General features: G+C 44.4%; 1 protein-coding gene across 2 annotated transcripts in view; it reads left to right on the forward strand.

Annotated features, from left to right (window-relative positions):
• plxna3 (plexin A3) overlaps window positions 1–22,500 on the forward strand; it is a 129,062-nt gene that overhangs the window by 55,497 nt on the left and 51,065 nt on the right. For both annotated transcript variants that reach the window (XM_080764364.1, XM_080764363.1), the window contains exons 9-12: window positions 6,513–6,636; window positions 8,723–8,879; window positions 13,229–13,328; window positions 15,735–15,849. In XM_080764364.1, the coding sequence (XP_080620490.1) occupies window positions 6,513–6,636; window positions 8,723–8,879; window positions 13,229–13,328; window positions 15,735–15,849 (496 nt within the window). The remainder of the gene's footprint in view (window positions 1–6,512; window positions 6,637–8,722; window positions 8,880–13,228; window positions 13,329–15,734; window positions 15,850–22,500) is intronic.

Here is a 22,500-nt window from a genome sequence, read left to right on the forward strand (position 1 = left end):
CAACGTGACAGACACATCAGCACTGACTCGGTGAGATGGACAGCAGTGATGGTTTTATGTCCAAATAAACTACGGTTAAGTATCGTAGTTCACTTTTTTTTCTCCCCACTTCCTGAGCCATAAAAAAGGAGCCGAATCCACACACAAAAAGCACCTTTTCTTTTTCACCTCCAACACCTAAAACAACACTGAAGCCTGAAGCGATGAGTATACTCCTCCTGCTGCATCTTGTGAAATACCCCCCAAAAAATACTGCTTTGTACTAGTCTACCATACCATACCATACCATCTTTATTTATATAGCACATTTTAAAACAACAACGTTGTACCAAAGTGCTTTACAGTAAAACATTAAAAAACACAAGTTCATTTAAAAACCACAAAAACAACCACGACCAACATGCACAGTGTCACATTAAACATCGAAACATCTCATACTGTGCTTGGAAAAGCCAAGGAATAAAGGTAAGTCTTGAGGCGTGACTTAAACACCTGGAGGGTGGGGGCTTGTCTTGTGTGCAGAGGCAGCTCATTCCAGAGCTTGGGAGCTGCCACTGCAAAGGCTCGGTAACCTCTGAGCTTCAGCCTGGTTTTAGGCACCACCAGGAGAAGCTGGTCAGAGGACCTGAGCGTCCGTGTCGGAGCATAGGGTTTCAGCAGCTCAGATAAATAACTGGGTGCCAAACCATTTAGACACTTAAAGACAAAGAGCAATACTTTAAAGTCAATCCTGTATCGCACAGGAAGCCAGTGGAGGGAGGCTAGTACAGGGCTGATGTGGTCTCGCTTACGTGTGCCTGTAAGTAACCTCGCAGCTGCGTTCTGGACTAGCTGTAATCGAGAGATAGAAACCTGGTTTACTCCAATATACAGGGCATTACAGTAGTCAAGGAGGGATGTCATGAAAGCATGAATTACAGTTTCAAACACAGAGCGGGATAGACAAGACTTAACCTTGGATAGCCTCCTAAGCTGGAAGAAGCTCTTTCTTACTACCTCATTTATCTGTTTGTCCATCTTTAGGTCAGAGTCGATTTTGAAACCTAGATTGGTGGCAGTAGGCTTCAAGAAGGGCTCAAGGGGGCCTAAAACACCAGGAGGGGACACATGTGCTTGTGTGGGCCCAAACACCATAACTTCGGTTTTGCTGTCATTGAAGTTTAGGAAGTTTAAAGCCAGCCATGCTTTTACATCCTCGAGGCAAGCAAGGAGTGGTTTTAAAGAGTCAGGATTGTTACGCTTTAGAGGCAAATAAATTTGGCTGTCATCAGCGTAACAATGGAAAGAAACACCGTGTTTTCGAAAGATAGATCCTAGGGGGAGCAGATACAACATAAACAGAATTGGTCCAAGAATAGAGCCCTGTGGCACTCCACAATGGAGGGATGCTGTGGTGGATGTGGCATCCCCTAGGGTGACACGGAAACTTCTCCCTGACAAGTAAGATCTAAAAAACTCTAGTGCTGGCCCTTTAATGCCAACCCAGTGCTCCAAGCGAGAGAGCAAGATACTGTAATCTACAGTGTCAAATGCCGCGGTAAGATCCAAGAGCACCAGAATGAGAGAGTCACCAGAGTCTGTAGCCAAAAATATGTCATTAAATATTCTTAACAGTGCAGTCTCGGTGCTGTGGAGAGCTTTGTACCCGGACTGGAACACTTCCAGAATGCCATGTGTGTTCAAATGGGGCATCAGTTGGGCCAGGGCACATTTTTCCAAAACTTTGGAATTAAATGGGAGCTTGGAAATAGGCCGAAAGTTGGATAGGACAGAAGGATCAAGGTTGTGCTTTTTAAGCAGCGGCTGTACCACAGCATGTTTAAAAATTGCTGGTACATCACCTGCCAGGCACTGGTTTATGATCAAAAGGAGATCTGGCCCGGTAGCCTCACTGCTTTCTTTAGCCAGACGAGGGGGAAGGACGTCTAAGGGGGAGCCAGTTGGTTTTATTTGGGAAATTATTTCCTGTAGCTGAAAAAGGGATACAGGCTCAAAATGGCTCAAAGTGGTGGGGCAGGTGACAGCAATAGAAGGGTCATGTGTCGTAGTAGGGATGCTAGCCCTGATGTTGGCCACTTTGTCAATAAAGAACTGTAAAAAGAGCTCACATTTTTCAGGGGAAGCATCAAGACAGATAGGCTGGGGGACGTCAAGTATATCATTTATAGTTTTAAATAAAACCTGAGGTTTGTGACAGTTAGTTACAATGATATCTGAAAAGTATTTCATCTTTTCAGTTTTGACACTTTGCTGGTATTTTCGCCAGCTATCACGCAAAATGTCAAATGACACCGTTAGCCTATCCTTTTTCCACTGACGTTCAGCTCGCCTGCATTCTTTTCGGACCTTCCGTGTGCTGTCATTCAACCAGGGCTCAGTTTTAGGTTTAGGGCACCTAGTTTTAAAAGGAGCAACAGTATCAAGGGCTTTAAGACAGATGCAATCAAAGCGAGTGGTTAGCTCATCTGTGGTCATACACACAGGGCTGGCTGGGCTTTGTTGGCCTACTGTTGCACTGGTGAAGGCAGACGAGAAACGGGCGGCAGTGGAAGAGTTTAGTATACGGCATCTAATAGCTGGTGCAGCTTGTTTAACAGTGTGACATGGGAGTGACATATCAAACAAAACAGGCATATGGTCGGAGAAGAAAGCACCACATATTTCAACATTGGAAACTGGTAAACCATATGAGAGGACCAAGTCCAAAGTGTGCCCGTGCTCTTGTGTGGGACCAGACACAGACTGCACAAGATCAAAGGAACTTATGAGACTTAAGAATTCACTAGCCATTGGCTTAGAGGGACAGCATACGTGTATATTTACATCACCAAGAATTAAAACATGATTATACTTCGGCATTATTTCAGCCAGAAAGTCTGAGAAATCAGGGATGAAGTGCTTGTTGTACTTTGGCGGTCTGTATATTACAGCGTACAGTACAGGAGGAGAGCGACCCAGCTCAAACATGTTCAGCTCGAAACTGGAGAATGAGAGCGGTGACAGCTGTTTACAGTCAAAGTTTTGTTTGAAAACTGTCGCAATTCCACCTCCCTTGCCAGTCGTTCGTGGAGCGCTGAAATACGCACAGCCAGGCGGCAAAAGTTCAGAAAAAGTGGTTGACTCACCGGCTCTCTCCCAAGTCTCGGTGATTGACAGAAAGTCAAGCTGACGTGTGACGAAAAAATCATTCAGGATAAACGTTTTGTTTGTTAGCGACCTGGCATTCACCAGGGCGATCCTTGCTGGAGGCGGGGCAGCGCTTCGTTCAGTCCCGGCCGCGGGAGTCCAGGCGAGGGGTCGAAGGCAGCAGCGGTTCACTCCTCGTCTGCGGAGGTGGGGAGAGCAGCGACGGGTAGGGAAATCCTTGTCCACGTCAGTGTCAGTGACAGGCACCAGCCAGGTGCCGATAGGCTCGAGAGAGCGACGGGAGACAGAGTAGAGACAGGTCGATCCACTTCCAACCAGGGTAGATGCAGAGAAACGCACCAGGGCGGCTTTCAGCCTCACTAGTTGGCCGCTGCGTTTACCACGGGAGCGGGTCTTGTGCCGTCTCCGACGGGGGAGAGGAGCGCACAAGTGAGCAGGTATACTCGCGAGCAGCGTTGGCAGAGGAAACGTTTTCTGTCTCGGAAACCGAGTCAAATTTTCGCTAGCAAGACGAATATCCAGCAGGGCTTGGCGATCATAAGCCAGTAGAGAGTTGACATTTTCTGTGACAACTGATAGAACAAGCACAAACACAACCAGAACAGACAGCGGGAGACGGACGACCACAAACACAGGCGCCATCACTTCCGCGTCAGCTGTCCAGTCTAGTCTACAAGGACACAACCCAGTTCATCGTGGCTGTTAATGATGATGTCATCATTCAGGCCCTTAATAGTTGAAGTCATCGGTGCACTGGGACGACTGACATAATCTCTAATGAGTTTGTGTATAGAATGGAAGTGCGTGTATACGTGCATGCGTGTGTTTGTATGCATGTATGTATGTGTGTGTTCACATGCGTGCGTGCGTGCGTGCACGTGTGCGTGCGTGCGTGCGTGTGTGTGTGTGTGTGTGTGTGTGTGTGTGTCTCGTGGGGAGCGCAGCAGGTGTCTGCTAGAACAGATGTTATGTTTCCTGTTGACCTCTGGCCTTTTGGCTGTGAGCCAATCAGCAGAGAGACAGAGCGAGCGAGAGAGAGGGAGAAAAACAGAGGGGGTCATTGAGTAAACCTGAGATCGAATATCCTCTCTCTCTCTCTCTCTCTCTCTCTCTCTCTCTCTCTCTCTCTCAGGTATGTTTGGTTCTAGTCCCCAAGGGCTGTTTAGCCTCTGGCTACGCACACGCATGCACGCACACACGCACGCACGCACGCACGCACGCATTACGGGAGATAGAGAATACAGTGCTTTGTGTGTCCATGGTAACAGATGGATGGATGAGAACTAAAGTGTACTCACATAGAACATCCCATCTCTCACACACACACACACACACACACACACACACACACACACACACACACACACACACACACACACACACACACATATATATATTGAGAGACACACAAAGCGTACATCTTGAACGAAGTCAGACAGCGATATAGTCAGACCCACAAACAAAAAAATGCGGAGGTGAAGTCAGTGACATCAGTATCACGCCCACAAAGCACAGGCATGTACGGATACTTGTGCCTACATCACAGTGTGTGACTTGGCCACCAGAACTGTGCACAAAGCTGGGATCAAAATGAGCATTGTGCTTATTTGCATTGTGGCCGTGGGATTCTCTCAAACATAATAATGGATAGACAGCCAATAAGATGCATTGTGGCCGTGGGATTCTCTCAAACATAATAATGGATAGACAGCCAATAAGATGCATTGTGGCCGTGGGATTCTCTCAAACAGCCAATAAGAGTGGAGTATAAAAGCTACTGAAAGGACCAGAGACAGAAAGACAGGAGGGAGAGGAAATGTAGTGTCTTTAGTCAGATAGTTTCCATGTTCTAAAGTATTGACTGTAACCGAATGTTACTGTATACATACATCAATAGCGTGTGCGTGTGCGTGTGTGTGTGTGTGTGTGTGTGTGTGTGTGTGTGTGTGTGGTCGGTGGGTTGGGTGTGCGGGCGGACGGACGGACGCACGTGCGTGCGTGCGTGCGTATGTGTGGTTGCTCCCAGGAGGGCTCATTAATGTTTCTATTAATGGCACACACACACACACACACACACACACACACACACACACACACACACAGTACTGTGATGTGTGGTTACGGTAGAGAGATGGGTGATTAGTAGTAAAGCTATAATCCGTTGTCTCTCTCTGGCGTGATTTTGCATGAACTACAGTAAAGGCAGTGTGTTTTATATACAGTAAACTTCATGAACTACAGTAAAGGCAGTGTGTTTTATATACAGTAAACTTCATGAACTACAGTAAAGGCAGTGTGTTTTACATACAGTAAACGTCATGAACTACAGTAAAGTCAGTGTGTTTTACATACAGTAAACGTCATGAACTACAGTAAAGGCAGTGTGTTTTACATACAGTAAACGTCATGAACTACAGTAAAGGCAGTGTGTTTTACATACAGTAAACGTCATTAACTACAGTAAAGGCAGTGTGTTTTACATACAGTAAACTTCACCGTTGGTGGAAAAATACCTAACATGTTTTACTTGAGTAAAAGCATCAATGCTGCAATGCAGAAATACTCTTGTTATAAAAGTCCAGAATTCAAAATGTACTTGAGTAAAAAGTACTCGATATGCAGAATGTTTTACTAGCATCTGAGAGAGCCTACTCTTATACTGAAACAATTTAGTCATCTGAGAGAGCCTACTCTTATACTGAAACAATTTAGTCATGAAAATACCGGTGTTTAACTCAACCAGACACAATTTATTGTATAATAGAAAATTATAGATTTTCAATAAACGTCATCTGAAAATCTAACATTTTCATGAATTACAAACGAAATCAAATATTCTTTTCACTGAAATATCATAAAAAATACAATAATATATCAAAGATCAATGGAGAAAACAGAATGACACATTCCAACCCTAATCATATCTTGCACCGTGTGTACAGTAGATCTACACGTGAGCTTTTCAATCGGCCTATTTTCAGCGTGAGAGACGGTGGCATGCCGCTACGTATAAATTAGTCCTATTACACTCACAAACAGGCATCCGTGCTTGCATGTGCACGTGTGCGTGCGCGTCACACATGTGACACACACACACTCTATTCTTGTCCCACATCCTCCCAACTACCTCTCCTCTCCATCTGTGTTTAATTAGAAGTAAACAAATCATTAACAATGTCTAGTTGTCCTCTGAGACAAACTTAAACAAACATACAGTACATTCACGTACACTAAAACAAACACAGACACACACACACACACACACACACACACACACACACACACACGCCCGCCAGCTGTCGTGTGTATCATAGTAGGATTTCAGTCGTGTTTGACCTTTGACCTTGGGATGTTGTCGCCGTCAGGTGCTCCAGACAGGAAGCTTGTGACAAGTGGGAGGAGCCACAGCACTTCAACACCCGATTGGACCAGTGCGTCGACATCACCGTCACCCCTAGCAACTTGTCTGTCACCTCCCCGCCCACGCAGGTACATGCACACACATGCACACACACACACGCATACACGCACACACACGCATACACGCACGCGCGCACACGCACACAACTAGAGTCCTCACAATGTGTATTTATCCAATTTTACTGTACTTGTGGGGACAAGTACAGGAAGCGCACACGCACACACACAGAAACGCAGGTGTACCTTTCAGAGGAATTGATAGGGGACTACTGTACTTGTGGGGACAAGTACAGTAAGCACAGAAATGCAGGTGTACCTTTCAGAGGAATTGATAGGGGACTGTTGTGACACATTAGACTGTAATTCAATGTTTTGTTGACATAATCTCATTGCATTCTCTTCACAATAATGTTCACATAACACAAATCAATTAATGTTTCCCGTTGCTGAATATATTGTGTATAATTCTATTAAAGAACTCGATAAATTAAAGTTTGTCATTTCCCCACAAAGCACCACAAATTAAATGTCCATGACTCACGCTGCACATGGGGGCGTGGACTAAACTATATTTGTGCCTCTAATTAGATGCTTTTCTGTGCTATTTTTGTATATCCCTTATGTCAGCTCTGCCACTGGAACCTTGTGTGGATGTGTTCCAGATTATCTAAAAATGGCATCTGAAAATCTAACATTGTCACAAATGAAGAACTAATTCAAATATTAAAAAAAAAAAAAAAAGTGAAAATGGTATATTTGTGTTCTGGCTTGGATCAATGCAGAAAACAGAATTACCGGTACTTTGAGAATCACCGCTCCATTATCTTATTTTATTATTGATTACACAATCTTGATTTTGTGTTTTAACTGAAACGTGGTATTTGTATTAAATGTATTATTAGTGATGTTAGGGTACATATATCTGTGAGAAGAACGGAGGTGGAGTTGTGATTCTGTTTAAAGATTCCTTTCATTACAAGCGACTGTTTTGACGGTTATTAAGATCCGATTAGCTTGCGGTTTGCTAATGCTTGCGGTGAACATGTCCTGTTGCCCTGACCAGACAAGATGGCCGCTCCATAGACTTCTGTGATAACAATATTTGGCCACTTTTTTCTCAAAATCGAGGCTTAGATTGAAGTTGATTGAACATAATGTCGATGTTAGTGGCTCATAAAAGAAAAAACCCTGGTTACAATATTAACCCATTCTGAACGGGAACCCATTTTGGTGCTGGCATCATGTTATGCTTTTAGCTATTGAAAAATAGCAGATCTACAAGCTCGTAGCGCGCCACCGAGTGGCGCGCTACGAGCTTGTAGGTCTGCTATCTTTTGAAAAATCGAAGAACGACTGACATTTTTTAGAATCTGATCTCAGGTCAGAATGGGTTAATCAGACCAGTGTGTGTCCCAGTGGAAACCTCGTATGAATCTGATCTCAGGTCAGAATGGGTTAACGTTCTGATGACTTTTAACCCATTCTGGACAGGAACCCGTTTCAGTGTTTTAACTAAGCATTATTTAGCTATTGAAAAATAGCAGATCTACAAGCTCGTAGCGCACCACCGAGTGGCGCGCTACGAGCTTGTAGAGTATCTGCTATTTTTTTTAAATCGTGACAATGTGGCACAAATCTTTGAATATATATATTCTTTCAGAAGACTGGCCTAAATGGGTTAAAAGAAAACAACTGTGTATTTGCTTGGTGTTCTGTGTATAGCACGTTGAATTGCCTTAAGCTTGTTGATGAAATGTGCTATTATAAAACGGTCTTGCATTGCCTTGCTTCGCCTGCCTTTCCTTAAATGAACTTACCTCTCTCTCCCTCTGTATCTGTCTCTCTCTTTGTCTCTCTCACTCTCTCTCTCATTCCGTCTCTCTCCCACTGTATCTGTCTCTCTCTCTCTCTCTCTCTCATTCCGTCTCTCTCCCTCTGTATCTCTCTCTGTCTCTACCTCTCTCTCTCATTCCGTCTCTCTCTCCCTCTGTATCTGTCTCTCTCTCTGTCTCTCTCTCTCTCTCTCATTCCGTCTCTCTCCCTCTCTCTCATTCCGTCTCTCTCCCACTGTATCTGTCTCTCTCTCTCTCATTCCGTCTCTCTCTCTCTCTGTCTCTACCTCTCTCTCTCATTCCGTCTCTCTCTCTCCCTCTAGTTGACGCTGCGTGTGCAGAACGTTCCGGCGCTGTCAGGGGGCGTGTCCTGTGTATTTGAGGACCTGAGTGAGACCCCCGGTGAAGTGGTTGCTAAGGGACAGGTGTTGTGTATGTCGCCGGCCCTGCGCGACCTGCCCACTAACACACACGCCTACGGTAAACGCATGCATGCGCGCGCGCGCACACACACACACACAAACACACACACACACACACACACACACACACACACACACACACACACAGCCCCTCTGGTATCTCATTTCTATAAATGACAGTTTAAAAATTACAGATGATGATTTTCAGTCAGTTCTTCGTTAGACATTATAGCCTTGGACCCAAACAGATGCACTTTAAAAAAATATATATATATACTTTTTTTTTATCCCACGATTTTGTAACCCATTTGTCACCCCTGTGTCAATTATCTAATGTGATCCTGGGCTCTACACACCCTCCACCAACCTGGGGAGAGCAACGGACTTGAACTCATGCTTCCGTCATGCCTGAGTGTCCAAGTTGCTCCTTTACACCTGACAGGGGGGGGAGTTTCCCTGGTTGGACGTAGCGCGTGGAAGGAACACGTTATTCCAACCAGTTCCTTTCCCCTCCATCAGGCACCCCGGCTGGCCAGGGGGAGGCAGTTTAGAGACCAGGATTACTGCATGTTTTTTGTGAGGGTACCTACCCTAGGGGACACGGGGAGAACATGCAAACTCCACACAGATGCACTTTCTGCTTCGACATAAAAAGTGTTGCTTCATCTGGGCTTACATCTGCATGCCAGCATTCTCCTCCTCTGTGTTCAGGATGTTGTTCAGAGTTACTCCCATGCAGCAACTTTCCTCTTTAGAGACGGCAGACAATGGAGTGGTTTCTACTTGAGGCGTTCCACCACGAGGAGAAATAGTTCATTCATTCATTCATTCATTATATACATTATAAAACACATAGTAAGTAGTGAAAATAGCCTATCTACTACAAGCTTGTGATTGTGTTAGACCTGCTATTTTCACTAGCTTGGGTCCCGGGGGGAGACATCAAATTTATCGAGCTGAAATGTTTGGGAAGCACTGATTCACAGTATGTGTTGTTTGACTTCTGGGTGGTTGACAGAGAGAGAGAGAGATTGCAGAATTCCAGTTGAGGTTTTTTTGGTCTTGACTTGGAACCAAACCGTGCTCCCTCCATCCATCCATGCTGTTAACCCTTCGGAGGTTCCATCTGCAGGATGTTCAGACGTGCAGACAGTAATTACATCCGTTGCCGCGACACATCGTCGGTATCTCTTTATAAAGGACGTTCTTTATGCTACAAAATGTTTGCCGTCGGGCGGTTCCCAATCCGATAGTTTTACAGGAAACGGACAAAGGAAGCTGTGTTCCAAAACTGACCCAACGGAGTTATTGCTTAATCACAAGCTCTTGGTGATACTTTTCATTGGCTCAATATTTATATAACCCGCAGACACGTGTTGTGTCCAATTTGTAGATTGGCTATTTTTGCTCCTTTTTTGCACAAATACAACAAGTAGGTCGTTCATTTACTGAAAAAAAAAAACCCAAACCAAAACAATAAGGTTGAAATACGGAGATACAAGGTTTGGGTTGTTTTGGGACCGTGACAGCTGCTGTCAGACTGCAGCTGTGAGCACCGTCCTGGGGTAGGTGTTTGTGTCAGAGCTGCAGCTGTGAGCACCGTCCTGGGGTAGGTGTTTGTGTCAGAGCTGCAGCTGTGAGCACCGTTCTGGGGTAGGTGTTTGTGTCAGAGCTGCAGCTGTGAGCACCGTCCTGGGGTAGGTGTTTGTGTCAGAGCTGCAGCTGTGAGCACCGTTCTGGGGTAGGTGTTTGTGTCAGAGCTGCAGCTGTGAGCACCGTCCTGGGGTAGGTGTTTGTGTCAGAGCTGCAGCTGTGAGCACCGTCCTGGGGTAGGTGTTTGTGTCAGAGCTGCAGCTGTGAGCACCGTCCTGGGGTAGGTGTTTGTGTCAGAGCTGCAGCTGTGAGCACCGTTCTGGGGTAGGTGTTTGTGTCAGAGCTGCAGCTGTGAGCACCGTCCTGGGGTAGGTGTTTGTGTCAGAGCTGCAGCTGTGAGCACCGTTCTGGGGTAGGTGTTTGTGTCAGAGCTGCAGCTGTGAGCACCGTCCTGGGGTAGGTGTTTGTGTCAGAGCTGCAGCTGTGAGCACCGTCCTGGGGTAGGTGTTTGTGTCAGAGCTGCAGCTGTGAGCACCGTCCTGGGGTAGGTGTTTGTGTCAGAGCTGCAGCTGTGAGCACCGTTCTGGGGTAGGTGTTTGTGTCAGAGCTGCAGCTGTGAGCACCGTCCTGGGGTTGGTGTTTGTGTCAGACTGCAGCTGTGAGCACCGTCCTGGGGTAGGTGTTTGTGTCAGAGCTGCAGCTGTGAGCACCGTCCTGGGGTAGGTGTTTGTGTCAGAGCTGCCACTCTAGAGTTTCCATTCATGAATTCAAAAATACTGCTGGGTTCAATTTTTTGTAAAACCCAAAAATAAAACAACACACACACTATAGAGGAAGGACAAACAGCACTGTCTTTTCATTAGACACAAATAAACTCACCTAGCTAGCCCATTTAGAACTGAGTTAAAAACATTCACTTTGAAAGAATATATATTCATGCCACATTTGCGCCACATTTTTACGATTTTTCTTTTTTACGAGACCTATACAAGCTCGTAGCGCTTGTAGGTCTGCTTGTAAGTCTGCTCATAGCGCGCTACCGAGTGGCGCGCTATGAGCTTGTAGATCTGCTATTTTTATAATAGCTAAATTATAACATAATGTTTAAAACACCAAAAAGGGTTCCTGCCCAAAATGGGCTAGATTAGAAGGACATGGAACAACACATCTGACAGTTAATTAAATACAAGACGCATTAGGCATTATCTCTCAGTCTCTCGGTTTCATGTCTCTCTGTGTGTGTGTGTGTGTGTGTGTGTGTGTGTGTGTGTGTGTCTCTGTCTGTTTCTGTCTCTTTCTCTCGCTCCATTGTGGGTGATTTGAGCCGCCGCCCATGTAAATTGCACGACCTTTTCTGGCAATAACTGCGTGTGTGCATGTGTGTGTGTGAATGCATGCATGCATGCGTGCGTGCGTGCATGTTTTTTTTCTTATTCTGGTCTCGGGCTCGGGTTTCAAACTCACTTGGGTCGGTTCAGGTCCGGTTTTAAATTCCAGGCCTGTTGAGAACTTTAGTCAGAATGTTACTGACCAGAGAGGCCGTTCCAAGATGGCCCCTCCAGTGAATTGCCTTATCTCATAGAGACGTTGTTGTTACTGCCAGTATAGTGGAATCTATTTAAACAGAGTAATCTGTAGTGCCACAAACGGATTTAAATAGCTCCTTCTCCATGTAATGAATAGTAAGAGCTATAGCGAGCAATAACAACAAGTTTAACAACAGCACGGTTTCTGTGTACAATTTGTCACTGTGGACGGCAAGCCTATGGAATTATTATCCTCTCTATAATGGAAAGAGTACGCACAAAATACTGATCTAATGAATAAAAAGCAGACCCGTCTGAACGGAGTGGTGCTGTTGGAGTGTCTGAACTATTGGCTGTTGGACTATGTAGTCTGTGCTGTGCTGTGCTGTACTGTACTGTACTGTACTGTACTGTACTGTACTGTACTGTACTGTGCTGTGCTGTGATGTGATGTACTGTACTGTACTGTACTGTACTGTACTGTACTGTACTGTGCTGTGCTCTTCTCCCTTCTGGCTCCAAAACTGTGGAATGCACTTCCCATTGCAGTCAGAACTGCAGCATCACTCCCAATCTTCCGCCGTAGTCTGAAAACCCACCTTTTCAGACTCCATCATGGCCCATAGCACTTACCCCACCCCCTTAGATAGCATTTCTGTAGACTTAGATAGCATTTGATACAGACTTATAGCATGTTATGTAGACAGCACTACTAGTCATAGCACGTCATAGTACATATGTATAGCATAGTATAGTATGTATATTTTATATGTATAGTTTCATTATATAGATATTCCACCGTTACGTTCTTAGCTTACGCATGTTTCATGATAAATGTTTTTATGTGATGTATTCCCATGCTTTTTGTTCTTGCTTAATGTAAGTCGCTCTGGATTAAGAGCGTCTGCTATATGCTTAAATTGTAAATTGTACTGTAGGTACACTAAACACGCAGACATAGGGACAGACATAGAGACATACAGACACACGTTGCTGTTCCTTGGAGTGGCTGCACCACTCTGTGAGCTTGTACAGTACATCAGCCATTTTCAATCAAGCAAATGTATAGCGTTAAATGGTATGCAACTGATTTTGATAAATATGCGACTATAACCCGGAACCCCCTCAAGGACCCCCATTTAATGAGAAGCCCCACTGTAGGTGATCTGATGTGTAATTGTGTGTCTCTGTGTGTGTGTGTGTGTGTGTGTGTGTGTGTGTGTGTGTGTGTGTGTGTGTGTGTGTGTGTGTGTGTGTGTGTGCGTGTGCGTGTGCGTGCGGTCTCCAGGTAGTCAGCGTGTTGTCAGGCTGAGCCTGATGTCCAAGGAGACAGGACACATGTTCATCAGCACAGACTTCATCTACTACAACTGTACCGTCCTCCAGTCGTAAGTATCACCTCCTATTCCACCTCCTACTCCATCTGCTAACTCTCCCTTCCTCCAGGCCAGTGCTTCTCAAACTGTGAGTCAGGACCCCCAGGGTGTGTGTGTGTGTTGGTGGGTGGGGGACGGGGCTATTTTCACAATAAGTATCCGTGGAAGCGTGTCAAACTAAATGATTGCCTCTAAACCCTACAATCCAAGTGCTTATCCGGGTGGGGGGTCCTCTGTTCAAATATGATTACTTGGGGGCGGTTTGAGAACCACTGCTATTCACGGTTTAATTTTTCTGTTTTTTTTTCTGGTTTGTCCCCTTATTAACTCATTCTGACCTGAGATCAGATTCTACAAATGTCTTGTCTACATCCTGACAGTTTTCTGAAAAAGCTATGTTTCTGTATGTCAGTCGTTCTTCGTTTTTTTTTCAAAAATAGCAGATCTACAAGCTCGTAGCGCGTATTTTTTCAATAGCTAAAGCATAACATAATGCTAACACCAAAAGGGGTTCCCACCCAAAATGGGTTAATAACCCAGTGTGGACCCGTACTTTAACCCAGTCTGGCCAAAACCATCCAATGGGGCATTTTATGGCCAGCGTATGTTCCATCGGCGTGCGTGGGACCGATCACTCCCATTTCATCCACACTCTGTGTAACTAGCTAGCAACGACCGCTCCCATTCCATCCACACTCTGTGTAACTAGCTAGCAACGACCGCTCCCATTCCATCCACACTCTGTGTAACTAGCTAGCAACGACCGCTCCCATTCCATCCACACTCTGTGTAACTAGCTAGCAACGAGCTGAGGTTGGCGGCGGGCCAATCGACGCGTCCCCGTCAATCGAAGCGCAGGAAGTGACACAAACTCGTCCAGCGTTCTGGAGGCGGGGCAGAGCGGAGCGGAGGAGAGGTGGCTGGTGAAACCTCTGAGGCGAAGATGCTTTTATAGGAGACGGTGATACGGGCCACAACTATACAGTGGAATGGCCCTTTAATAGAATGACATCTTTTAAATACAGATGGAAGTTTATTATAATATGAAGCATGTATGACTCACACACTCACTCAGGGGCGCACACACACACACACACACACACACACACACACACACACAGTGCTCCCCAGGGGAGGGGTAATATAATCCATGCAGCCCCCTCTAGTTACCATGGTAACAGCAGCTAAGAGCCTGGCTAGAGAGAACTCTCTCTCTCTCTCTCTCTCTCTCTCTCTCTCTCTCTCTGTCTCTCTTTATCTCTCTCTCTCTTTATCTCTTTCTCCTTGGGGAGCATTTTGAATCTCCCTTTCAGTCGCTGCTTTGGATACACAGGATGCACACACACACACACACACACACACACACACACACACACACACACACGCTGCATGTTCACACTGGCACACTAAGATGCTCACACGCCGCGCACATACACGGAGATGTCTTTGGTGGTCCCTCCCCCATCTTTATCATCATTCATCACTCAGTCCATCCATCTCTCCGTCCATGTCTCTGTTCTGCAGCTTCTGAGCTGTTAATGTATGCTGTTTCTGGTACCATTTATGTTCTATATGCCACGTTAACCCATTCTGAACGGGAACCCATTTTGGTGTTGGCACTATGTTATGCTTTAGCTATTGAAAAATAGCAGACCTACAAGCTCGTAGCGCGCCACTCGGTGGAAGAACGACTGAGATTTTTAGAATCTGATCTCAGGTCAGAATGGGTTCATCAGACCAGTGTGTGTCCAGTGGAAACCTCTTATGAATCTGATCTCAGGTCAGAATGGGTTAAATGCATTGTGTTTATATATAGAACATGACAGAAGTCCTGACGTCACTCTCTCTCTCTCATCCCCTGAGAAGTACTTTCTCTATGGAGACTGGAGAGTATCATTGGGTTTCTTTTTTAAAACAAAGGCTCATAAGCATTGTGGTCCAGAAATAAACGACAGGTGGATGGCCCTCCTGTATATGTATATGTTTATTACAGTCAGTCACTTATATTTGATACACAGTCTGTTTCTGGAGGAAATGTAACTAATTCAGCGGCAATATCTACTGTAAATTCGCGATTTCTCACTTTCAGTTGATTCTTTATATCCATATCCATACTGCCAGGATCACTTGTTTATTTTGTTGGAACACAATTATTATTTGGCGCGATATGAGAAAAGTCATTGGGAATTCAGAATGTTGCGACCCTGGTAGGATGTTTAAATTACCTCAGACTTCAGAGCTCTATAATGACCTTTTGATTGTGTGTTGGGATTCATTTAGTGTAATTAAAATGTTGAACATTACTAATAACTGCTCTTGTTTGTGTGTGTGTGTGTGTGTGTGTGTGTGTGTGTGTGTGTGTGTGTGTGTGTGTGCGTGTGCGTGTGCGTGCGCGTGTGCGTCTGTGCCCCTGTGTAGTTGTACCTCGTGTGTGAGCAGCGTGTTCCCGTGCAGCTGGTGTAAATACCGACACATCTGCACCAACAACCTTCTGGAGTGTTCCTTCCAGGAGGGCCGAGTCAGCACCATGGAGGTAAAACAAGACGTTCTTTATACTAAGTATCAATACGTCAATGTAAGAAATGCCAGAGGCTTTTGTGCTGCGAGGTTAGGTATGACTGGTCTAACCAATGACTAGTCTAAACCAAAAACTGTCTAAACGAAGTACTGCACCCCAATAGATAGTTGGCTACAACGGTATAGCTTTGCGGTAGTCAAAGCTAAGAGCGAGTGACAGCGAGACGAGATTAACACATGTCGACCGTATCAATGCAGAGACCTACTTGGCATTATTAAATCCATTATTGGCCTGGAGGGAGAACGTTTACAGCCGCTGCCGCTTCCTCCTCCTCCTCCCTCCTACTCCTCCAATCCGTCTCCCCAGAGTCCCCACACTGGCGCGGCTTACGGCTATCAAGTTAGCCATGTGCTATCTGTGGTTTGAGGGTTTTCTCGTCAGCGAAAAGTCGACAAACGGAACACGTTGACATGCATGCTGATCTTCCTTAATAATAATAATAATAATAATAAAATAGGCTTAGCCCAAGCGGACAGTGGCTTTATAGGTATAGATTGCTCAGATCTGGACTGGACTTATTTATGTTTTGGATGCGATGCGTTGTTGTTTATTGATGATTAAGCCTACAACAATGTATTTGTATTGTTCAATGTTGCTTTTTTGTTTGTCTTTTAAAAGGAGCATAAATAAATGTATACCATTCGTCTACCGACGTTAATTATGTAGCCTATAGACGAATTCAGAAACGGGTCTCGTGGTCGCAGCTTACGTATTTCCTGTATGCGGAGCTGACGTAGCTGCGGGGTAAACTCACACCTCTTCTACTACAGTGAACGGCAGAGAGTGACTGATGTTTAGTCTTCCTCAAACGTTACTCTTTTACCTGCTTTTTACTAAGACTAACATTCCAAAGATGCACCAGAACATCGGGATGAACCTGTGTAGTTTATGGCTGCTCCAACAGTAGTGGCAACATTCAAACAAAAAAGAATGTGAAAATATCCACCGCGGTGGCTGAGACCAGAGCCATTGAGTAATGGTTGAGACGAAGCAGTGAAAGGTCCTGAAAGATACATAACGTCAGTCTTACCCAATACCCAATCTGTCTGTTTTATGAACACAAGGCTGCTGTACTTTATACCTCATACTTTAAATGCTTAGTATGAGGTATAAAGTACAGCAGCCTTGTGCTCATAAAACAGAAAGATTGGGTATTGGGTAAGATAACTGTACAACAACATGATAATACAATAATTGTACAATAACATGATAATACAATAATTGTACAACAACATAATAATACAATAATTGTACAATAACATTATATTACAATAATTGTACAACAACATGATAATACAATAATTGTACAATAACATTATATTACAATAATTGTACAACAATAATGATAATGACTTTACAATAACTAATGATTTCCCTAAGAAGTGGTCCTTGTTTTATTCAATTTGGCTGTCAGAGTCTGTTATGACATTTGCTTTGCAGTATTTATGTATGTAGTAATGTATATGATATGAATTTAGCATATTTAAATGTATTTCTCACAGAGAAGGGGGTGTAGGTGAAGTGTATTTTGTGTATGTGTGTTTACTGTTTACACATTAGCTCAAAGCCACTCTTGGCCTTTATTCCAGACACCCCCTGAGTACACACACACACACACACACACACACACACACATGCGCGTGCACACAACCACACACACACACACACACAGCCAGACTCTCTCCTGTGGTTGGCAGTTGGCTGTGTTGTGGTCCACTTCCTGTGGAGCGATCGCACTTCCTGTCTCTCAGACACCAATTAATTAGCCCGGTGTCGCTCGTTAAGATGCTCGTTAAGAAAGGTTGAACCCAGCTGAGAGAGGGATGGGGAAAGTGGAAACAAGCAAAAACAGAGGGAGACGAGGAGGGTGTCTTGTGCCTGTATGCTTTTGGACATGTGTGTGTGTGTGTGTGTGTGTGAGTGCACGTTTGCATGCATTTGTGCGTGCCTCTGTATGTGTGTGTGTGTGTGTGTGTGTGTGTGTGTGTGTGTGTGTGTGTGTATATGTGTATGTGTGTGTGTGTGTGTGTGTGTGTGTAAGTAACTCGGTCACTCCAGGAAGCTCTAAAGAGTGGATCTGTCACCAGCTGTCCATTAGAGGCACACATGCACACACGCACACACACACATGCACACACACACACACATGCACACACACACACACATGCACACACACACACACACATGCACACACACGCACGCACGCACACACACACATGCACACACACACACACACACACACACACACACACATGCACACACACACACAGACTCTTAGCTTGCCAATCACACATGCCTACATACAGACGAATACACACACACACACACACACACACACACAAGTACACGCATACATACATGCATGCACGCAGAGTCACAGACACACACAGATGGACAGAGGCACGCGCACACACACACACACACACACACACACACACACACACACACAGCCCCCATGGTGATAGACATTGATAACGTATCTGTTGGTCCACTCCCATGCACCGTCAGCAATGTACTGTATGTAGGCCTGTATTGTGTGTGTGTGTGTGTGTGTGTGTGTGTGTGTGTGTGCACGTGTGCACGCGTGCGTGCTCATGCATGTGTGCATTGGTTGAAATGAGATCCAATCAGCGTTGCTTTGTTGCCATAGCATTGAGATAAGAGACATTAACAACACAGTCTGTTGTTGGTAATCAGGGAGACCGCTAACTGACACAATAAATAAGAAAACAATGAATATGTTTAAATAAATACATAAATTAGAATATAAATATTGCGGCCAATAATCGGTGGTTGGCCGAATATCGGTTCATCCCTACTGGGGTTTAACCCATTCTGACCTGAGATCAGATTCTAAAAATGTCTTCTATGTCAGTCGCTCTTCGATTTAAAAAAAATAGCTAAAGCATAACGTAATGCTAACACCAAAATGTTAAAGTTTAAGATCAGCTTAAACTGCGTTGCCCAAAAGTCATGAGGGCCACAGTTGTGTTGTGAGTATGTGAAAAAAGCCGAAAATTGACTTGATTTTTGACTCACCGCGACTCAAAAACGTATGAGTCGAATTCCATGATTGTTTTGAAAATAGTAGATCTAACGCACCGTGTTGTGAGCTTGTACATTGGCTATTTTCCAAATTGCCTAGTGTAGTCGCTTCTTTTTGGCTTGTTTTCACAGACCTGGTCCTGAATGCCTATTTATCTCACAATGAGGGATGAGACTCTGTCGTTGTGAGGGCTGAGACTCTGTCGTTGTGAGGGATGAGACTCTGTCGTTGTGAGGGATGAGACTCTGTCGTTGTGAGGGCTGAGACTCTGTCGTTGTGAGGGCTGAGACTCTGTCATTGTGAGGGATGAGACTCTGTCGTTGTGAGGGATGAGACTCTGTCGTTGTGAGGGCTGAGACTCTGTCGTTGTGAGGGCTGAGACTCTGTCATTGTGAGGGATGAGACTCTGTCGTTGTGAGGGCTGAGACTCTGTCGTTGTGAGGGCTGAGACTCTGTCATTGTGAGGGATGAGACTCTGTCGTTGTGAGGGCTGAGACTCGGAGAGCAGGACAGAGCAGGACCCGACATTAAAATATGGAACAACGTGCGTCCCGTATGAGTTAATTACAGGACTCGTGACAGGCTGCAGACGCTTGAGAGTCGGGACATATAGCCGATAGCACCGCTGCTCCTTCAGTGTCTTTGTTTACAAAATTATTATTGTGCGTTGATGCAAATCCTAAACATATGGGTGCAGCTGCAGAAGTTGTGTTGCTTTAAAGAATGCATAGTTACGTTCTCGTCAACTGCTGCACCATAAAAAAGAAAAGAAAGAAAATAGAGGAAAGAATTGATCGGCGCGTCGATTTGCAGCCTCGATTTATCGATTTGCCAAATATGAGTCGTTTGACATCCCTAGTTGTGAGCTTGTCGCTCGCTATACTTTGCTGACAAAATGTAGTGTAGACTGAAAATAGAAAAGGATCCGTGACATTAAAACCTTCCTCATGGTTTAATTGAGGTTTAATTAATAGACCCCATCTTATTGTGGTCTTCTCAATAGAGCTCTTCACGGGTCCAAAATATATTTTCTTTTATTGTATCATTTATTTTATGGAGCCGTTCTAACAGGCTAGATGTTAGTTATGCCCTGTAATGAAACCTACGTAGCAGCTACGTGTGATTTGGGAACCTACAGGTGTGGTTGGCAAACCCCGCCCCCTGGATTCCAAACCGCACCACTGACCGTTTCCATTGGCTGAATCATGCCTGTAAGGGCTTGCTGAATATGACAAACCAGATATAATAACGTCAAAAAATTTATCAACACTATTACGTACTATAGGCCTATTATGTAGTAAAATTAAATGACACCTTTCTCCTCAGACACTGGTTAGCAAGGCCTGCATGTATGCAATGGAATACAGTTACTTGCTATGTAGCCTATTAGAATTGAAAAGCAAGTTGGCAGGCAATGGAATATAAAATGATGTTATTATTTGTGTTATAAATAATACAATAATACTAAATAAAAGTCCTGAAGTCCAAGATCCCCATGGAGCCATACCGTCACTGTCGGATAGAAACCTCCTATGACCAAAACAAACACGTGTTTCAATGGATCCACTAGTTATTTAGTCAGAAGCTCTTGTTAATACTTTACATGTGTTCAATATTTAAACCCACAGGCATCATTAACCACTTTTACTGTCGCTTCAGACTTCAAAAAGAAGTAGATCTGTTATTGTTGCTACTGTTTTGTGTGACACTGTGAATAAAGGGAATTAATTTGCAAAAGAAAATAAGAAATAAACGTTGACAAATTATCTAGATCAGAGGCTTCTCTGCCTCTTATGATGGAAACCAATATGATAAGACAGACAAGAATACAACAGAGGGTACTGTATGCGCATGCATACACTGAATGGCAAATCGACAGGAAAAGTCAGTTTAACATTGTTTTAACGTCATTTAATGCAATCGGATAGGACGTTTCTGTTTGGATGTCTGGGCTGTCAAGGCCAGAAAGTAGTTTTTTGCCACTCGGTAGGCATAACTTCCGGGTTTGAAGATGATGCCTTGCGCATACCCTCTATTTGAATGGTGTTCTTAAATGGTCTGTATGCGTGTACTGTCCTAAAAAATACATATTCACGTATTCATATTCAAGTATTGTTAAGTGTTGATTGGATCGAAACGCGGGGGGATATATCCAGAGTTGGCAAAAAAAATAATTCACAGTGTGTAGTCATAACCTCTGACCTTTACAACAAACGTGCATTATGTTCTGTGAGGGCGTGTGTGAGTATGTTTTGTGTGTGCGCACTCGCGAGTGCACGTATGTTGCGCATGTGTCATCTCTAAGGTTAATTGAGACTCTCTCATCAGTCTATTAGCGGCCAATGCTAAGCTAATGGACCCATCAACACTGTGTGTGTGTGTGTGTGTGTGTGTGTGCGTGTGCGCGCGCGCATGTGCGTGCGTGTTTGTGTGTGAGCGGACCTATTAAATTACTGTTATTGTGCTGCAGTGCAGCAGCTGTGGGAGTCAGGAGTTTAAGGTTATTAATTGTAACCCGGCCCGTCCTGCCGGATCGCTAACGCCTACCACTCTCATTAGCAAAACATGGCTTTCTGTTCGCAGCCTTCGACACTGCAATGTGGCTTGACCCTGCAGGGTGCAGGTGTGCTTGCGTTAGGTTATATTTATTTCAGTGTGATAGTTTGAAAACCACTGCAGCAGCACAGCAACATCGCTATAGTTTAGTGTGATAGATCCGTGATTCTCAACATAATATTGTGTGCAGGCCGTGGGGGCATTGCAAGTGAGCCCCCCGAATAATTGACAAAACGAAACACTAAGATTTTAACATGACATTCAATTACAAAATGAACGTGGAAACAATGTCATGCATGGTATATAATATATTCTTTAAAACTTTGATGAAAACAATGTCTTTTCATTCTGCTACTGAAAATGAGAAACTTAAAGAAAGGAATGTTAGTTCCATTGATCCAAGCCAGAACACAATTGATTGATTCTTTTATTTACCCATTAAGACATGACCAGCTTTTAATAAAAGCCCGGGGGGAGACGGGGAGACCATTATTACTGAACAAACACCGTATAGCAATGATTACTAATCATAACATAGAGCTTGAACTTTTTAACGTTTTATAACGTTCTGTTTAAACCCTTAACAGCGCCGCGTTAAACCGCTCACAGGTTGTGCACTCGCTTCACCCTCTCGTTTGAGGACATAGTTTTTCATCGGGCTCGTGTACGTGCGTTCGTCAAACCATAACGTAATAAGTTAACGTGATAAGCACTTGATTACAAATAAACGTCTTAGTATGATACACATCTAATTAGATGCCCAGCCGATTTGGATCAGGCCAGACGAGTCTGTTTACTAGACCATTCTGAACGGTAACCCATTTTGGTGTTGGCATCATGTTATGCTTTAGCTATTGAAAAATAGCAGATCTACAAGCTCATAGCGCGCCACCGAGTGGCGCGCTACGAGCTTGTAGGTCTGCTATTTTTGAAAAATCGAAGAACGACTGACATTTTTAGAATCTGATCTCAGGTCAGAATGGGTTAATCAGACCAGTGTATGT

Source organism: Protomyctophum bolini, assembly GCF_963924005.1.
Source record: "Protomyctophum bolini genome assembly, chromosome: 5".
In the NCBI taxonomy this organism is placed as follows: Eukaryota; Metazoa; Chordata; class Actinopteri; order Myctophiformes; family Myctophidae; genus Protomyctophum; species Protomyctophum bolini.